Source organism: Syngnathoides biaculeatus, chromosome 14 (genome assembly GCF_019802595.1).
Source record: "Syngnathoides biaculeatus isolate LvHL_M chromosome 14, ASM1980259v1, whole genome shotgun sequence".
NCBI classification, from domain to species: Eukaryota; Metazoa; Chordata; class Actinopteri; order Syngnathiformes; family Syngnathidae; genus Syngnathoides; species Syngnathoides biaculeatus.
In genome coordinates, this window is record NC_084653.1 from 6,691,885 (window position 1) to 6,697,912 (window position 6,028).

At 38.2% G+C, this 6,028-nt stretch overlaps 1 protein-coding gene across 5 annotated transcripts in view; it reads right to left on the minus strand.

Annotated features, from left to right (window-relative positions):
- Positions 1 to 5,630, minus strand: part of sf3b1 (splicing factor 3b, subunit 1) — a 28,169-nt gene extending 22,539 nt beyond the window's left edge. The window contains exons 1-6 of one of the 5 annotated variants that reach the window (XR_009798054.1): positions 5,489 to 5,630; positions 4,832 to 5,007; positions 4,537 to 4,638; positions 4,140 to 4,254; positions 735 to 793; positions 213 to 267 (exon numbers count right to left, since the gene is read on the minus strand). Coding sequence is in view for 3 of the 5 variants with exons in the window: in XM_061840904.1 (XP_061696888.1) it covers positions 756 to 793; positions 4,140 to 4,254; positions 4,537 to 4,638; positions 4,832 to 5,007; positions 5,489 to 5,516 (459 nt within the window). In the remaining 2 variants the exon portion in view is untranslated. Of the gene's footprint in view, positions 1 to 212; positions 794 to 4,139; positions 4,255 to 4,536; positions 4,639 to 4,831; positions 5,008 to 5,095; positions 5,247 to 5,488 lie in introns of those variants that run through there. The other 4 variants (XM_061840904.1, XM_061840901.1, XM_061840902.1 and 1 more) reach the window with 4 other exon arrangements.
- Positions 5,631 to 6,028: the final 398 nt, after the last annotated feature.

Sequence of the window (6,028 nt, forward strand, 5' to 3'; positions counted from 1 at the left end):
AAATTATGTTCCGGTTTTTAAAAACTGAAATTGCAGAATATCATAATTACACTGAAATATACATTTACCCTTTGTTACATAGAATCATAAGAAAATACAAGCAGATACATGGAGAGCAGAGCTCAAGTTTGTGGTTTTTTTTTTTCTTTTAAGTGGATATAGCCAACACTGATGCAGAAGGGGTCCTGGGCTGCGCTCTTCAGAATACGTACACTTTCAGTGCCATGGGTCCTTCTGGAGTCAGACTTCAACCGGCAGAAAAGCAGCCTAGAAAATTTCTCTTTACCATTAGTAACACTTTGGAAAAGGGTTTGAAGTCACACACAACAGTATACCACCTGTTTTGCATTGATATGTGACACTCAAAAAATGTAGGTGAAAAAAAAAAATACATCTTCCTGGGGGACAAAAAAAGTGATAAAAAAAGAGTTGATTTTGAGGCTTATCTTAATTTTTTTTTATTAAAAAATAGGTCCAACTTTCAGATGTGTCAGGGCCACATTTACTTGACTTAATTACCTATACAAATAAATTTTCATCTTGACTTCCTTTTTGGGAAAAAAAAGGGACCAAGTGAAATATCGTCAAGACAAATAATTCAAACAGGGTGAAAAAAAAAAGGTAATTTTGGGAATCAAGACTAGCTAACTTCAGCTGTGATCAACAGCTAGTAGCAAGTGCACCCTAACCAAAATTGACAAGTGCACAGTTCTCTCTGTGTCCCCAAAACCTACACAGGATGAGTTGCTGCGCCCTTAACAGAGTGCAGTACAGGACTGGCAAAGCAGTACTGCTGTAGGAGAGAAATTAAGGACAGTTAGTATGGGCCTGTGGTATGGCTGCACACAATTTGCTTGAGAACATATTTCTATTTTACAGAGAGCTTTGTAAAATAAAAATATATTTTTAAAACAACAATGTTTGTACATAGGGCTCCGTTTTGCTCTCCAACATGCTGGCTCCTAATAAGCCTCACCTTAACACTATTATTCATGCTAATGCTATTAAAATGGTGAAACTCACTTTGTCAAACGTGTAATTGTGGTTGTAAAGCACTGTTTATTCTTGTATGTCGCTACTAGGGATGGGCATATTGATTACAAGTCAATTTAAGTATTCTACTGACTGAATGGAACTGATGGCCAATTCATCTCAAAGCAATTGAGCCAAAATCACTTGCGTCACTGCAGTCACCAGGTGAGCAATCCAGTTACGACCAATATATACCCTTTATGCCCTTGCGGAAAAAAAAAAAAAAACTATTGAGCCCATTTAAACTCTGTTGCTTACCAACACAAGAGCACCTACCAAGGCACATAAACAGCCTAAAATTAACAATCGCATCTAGTAAACAAGTTCTGTTCATTTAGTGTCTATCATAACAATCGATCCACACTGCTATCTGCATTTATGTTTAGGGTCCATGGAGCCGCACAAAAGCCCATTTTTCCTCGAATATTGTAATTTATTTATTTTTACATACCTATGTAAATTGCACTTGCCCAAATAAACAGTCTGACAGACATAATAGGAAATGACTGTGTTGAAGTATTTTCAGCCACTAAAAATTAATCTTAAAAAATTATACAATTTGAAAATGTTTAACTTCCCCTTAGTTGATCACGGAAAAACGTGTTGAATACCCACCCCTAGTGGCTACTTACACTGTCATATTTTACTCGCCATTGGCCCTGGTAGAACTAGGGATGCCCCGATTCGATAACGGATTGCAGCCTTGAATTTTGGCTGATACCGAAATCAGACCGATCCAACAACAGCAATAACCAAAAACTTATTTTTTTTTAAATCCTCAATTTTATATTACTCCGAGAACACTTATCAGCAACAGTAGGTAGGAGGAAAAACTGACGTTATTGACCAATGGATGACATAGACTGAGTCGAACATAAAGTGAGGCGAGGGGAAAAAAAAAAAAAAAAAAAGTTTGTGGTTCCGATTTCCCGACAGACCCTAAAAATTCTCAGCAACCCTAACATTTTTACACCACGTAATAAATATGTCAGTGGTGTGCGCAGCGAGCTAGCGCACACCACGAATGAGTGCGCTCTTATGCGGACTCACAGAGTTAAGTGTTCGACAGCACCCTCGGCGGGCGGGGGCACGGCTATGCCTCTTACTCATGCGCACTGCAGCACCTTGTTTGCCCCTGATAACATTGTGTATTCAAGCTTTGTTTTTCATGCCACTTGTTGCCAAATCATTTTGTTTACGCATGTGTCTTCATAAGCGTCAGCTAGCATAACTGCCTCTTCCCATGTCTAACGTTACTGAGCCATGTCAAGTCAAGTTTCGTTTTCATGTTTTGCCATGTCTGATTTTTGATTGTCATGTTTTCTGGACCAAGCCTTTTGGCTTGTGATTTTTGTACCGTCGCCCTGTTGGACTGCCATCCCATGTATGACCTCTGCTTGGCAATAAACCTTCCTAAAATCCACACTTACGTCTCTGTTTCCTGCATCTGGGTCCGACCGTCTGCTTCATTCGTGACCAAATCAAGTTTATCAATCTCTGCTAATATTCCAGTGTTTTGCAATGCGAGACGCCACCATTAATTTTTATGTAGTTATGCACGAGAGAGTGTTAATTAACAAAAACTGACAAGAAAATGGCGGCATCATGTGCTGGAGACGGAGTAAACATTTTTTTTTTAAAGAAAAAAACACTACCTACCGACCGTAGTTCTGAAATGTAGGAAATCGGAACCATAATTTTTGGGCGGGACTTTTCTCTTAATTTTTAAGACTATACTATAATTATATAAAAAACACTAATACAATTTCGACATGATCACTGCTTAATTTAAGCATACTATATTTGAACAGATTTTCTTTTTTTAGTGTCAGCTTATGTTGGGAAGAGCATTTGCTTTCCGCAGATGTAATGTAATACTTTTGAACTTCTTGACTGGGGTTTAGTTTTATTGACAATCACTGGTCCTGATGTGCACATCTCGACCTCTGAGGGGCAGTGAAAGAAATGCAATGAGATTCACACTCCCAGTTAGAAAGAAGAGAAGAATAAAGAATATTGAATATTGTTATTGTTTGGAGAATATTTGCAAGAGAATATTGAGGAATTGACCGTTTGTATGTTTATACATCACTTGTGTACCAGTATTCATTATTTTGAGACACGATTGCCAAAAGTTAACTTTGTTAGCTCATCATGAGTTTTTCACACATTATGTTAGCTTTGAGCTAATTATTTTTGTCAATAAAAACATTTATTTTAACATTCAACAGGTGTATTCTCTTGTCTTAATTTTTACAGTAAACATAAACAAAGTGTCAATATACAACTTTAAGTAAGCAATGTAACCAGTTTCTCCTCGCTACTACGTTAGCAAAAGCCTTTTGTGATCACGCGAGAGCTGTAAGTTGTCCAGACACTATTGGATTCAACTGGTGGACTCAAAAATGAAATCGACTGCTTGGATAAGAGTGGTAAAATAGGAGGTTTTATATCTAATCTGATTTTATACTTTTTTTTTCGGGGGTATGGGCTGATATGGGACCAATTTTCCGATCTCAAAGATCGGATCGGGACACCTCTAGGAAAACTATTAAAACTACATCATAATTTTGACACACAAAAAAAAAATGCCATTTTCCATAGCATAAACCTAGACTGCTCCCTCTTTTTTAACAGTGGCCTATCTGATACTGCTCCACTTCATTAAGTTGCTACACATTACATATTGTAACACTAAGCTTGGCAGTCATAGAGGATTGTTAACCCTTCGACTCACACACAACCCATATGCTACCCACGTTTGTTAGGCGATTTATCTATCAAAATTTGGTATTCCAGCACCTAACCACCTCTCCCACTCAAAAGCATGGTAATCCCATAAATTGTTTATCTTTATTTGAAAAACAAGGAGCCTAACCCCTGCCAAAACTTGAAATAAACTGTCCAAAATGATTGAATTTCAGAAGACAGACAACCACAAAGGATTGACCACAGGGAAGGCATAGAGTCTGGGAGGCAAGCAACTGCATTGTGGTCGAAGGGTTCAACAGCTATCACACAGTAATAACAACAAAAACATGAAAAGACGATAAGGGATATTTAAAAAGGACTGTATCATAACAGGCTGGAAAAAATGACAAATTTACCATCTGCAAAGGGGTCGAGGCGCTCTGGGGAGATGATCATTTGCATGCGCCGAGCTTTGTACTCGTCCTCCCGCTCTGCGATCTTCTGTGGACGATGCTCCATAAAAGGATCATACTAGAAAACACAGGAGACATACACATTTATATAATATAACAAAAACGATTACTTTATACAAATAAACAAATATGACATTGTGATACATATACAACCAAGGTTGTACAAGTCCAAATTTGACGAAAGCCTCTGCAAACAATGTGCCCCAGAATTACTAAAACTAAGATGATAATGAGTGGTGTCTCAAATAAGCTCCTGCCGCTACAAAATATCCAGACTTTGGCTTTGAAAGTCGAAAGGTTCCATTATCGCTAACCTATGCTATTGTTTGTTATCACATACTTGTTCATCTGACTGCGGAATGGCATTGAGAATGGCCACTGGAGCATGGTACCCCTGCTTTTTCTGTCCCAACAAACTCGTCGCTGTATCCTCTTCATCGTCCTGGGGAAAGAAAAAAAAAAGACGTTTAAACAGAGTGCCAATAAAGAACAAATCTGCTAATAGACAATGAGTGGTAAATGAAAACACCAACACACTAGGTAATTGCGGTTTTCAGTTTGACAAACAACCAGCCACCCGGCAACTGGAGAGAAACACATTTGTGAATACACATATTGAGGTGGAAACATCTTACGTCTTCCTGTTCGTTGGCAGCGATGGAAGTAACATAGCCGGCAAAACGGCTGTCACTTCCTCCATAGATCTCCTGGTCATAAAACCCAGTTGAAACAAGGCCGACTCCCTTCTGCTCTCCTTCCTCCACAAGAGCGGCCTTCATTCCCTGGATCTCCAGGATCTGGGCCTCAATATCTACAAATGATAAAAAAAAGAGAAACTGGATTCAAGTGACACATCAACTTCTTAATAGTCATCGTGTATAAAATTGAAAGAATTGTGCCTTTAACCGTCGAAATTCCTGCGTTAGCCTTGACGCTAACGTTACCATTTTACGTCAAAAATTCACTAGATGATGCTGGGTTTTAAAGGACTCGGGATACACAAAACGATTTAATTGCTTAAAATAGAGATATTTACAATGTGACACCAATCGTTAAAAGATGTGGACGGTAGTCGGGCAAACATGCTAATAAGAGAACAACCACCGCCATTATCTAAATCTGACCGCGTTGCGTCGTATTCCAGGCCGTTGCTTTTCTCGTTATAACACACGAATCATGAATATTTAAAACACAAAAAACACAATTACTGTAAACAGGAAATTTATCGTAATATACAATTGCCGGCTATCCGAAAACTACAGCGCATAGTTAATTTTTTAAAAACATTTTACCGTCGTGTGTTTTGGCGATCTTCGCCATTTTGGTAGTTGTGGTTGTTCGCGACTGAAACAGGAAGTCAGTAAAAATAACAACAGAGAACCATGACACTTCCGTTTTTTGCTCGTCGCCAAAATAAAACCAGTGGGTAAAAATTATACCGGCTGGCGTTATACGTATGCAAATATAGTGTTTAAATATAGGACACACATTTTTAGCACATTTATAAACACGCAAAATCCAACATAGTGTTTGGAAACAATCTAAGTTAGTGACGAGACAATTCATTTTTGGAAAAGTTTACAGTTGCTCTGTATTTTATTCGTTTATAGTAAATGCAGAGAATTACACAGTAAACTATGCATTCACCAAGTCACCAATATTTTCCTGAAATATGTAACAAAACATGTCATCGATGACATCAATGAAAAGGCTAAAAAGGTTAAAAGTCCAGTCAACTTGACTGAATGACTCATGTTACAAGGCACAACCTGAGCCAACGTCTCGTGACTGTGCCATGTATTAATTTTTTTTCCCTTGTTGACGCGCAGTAC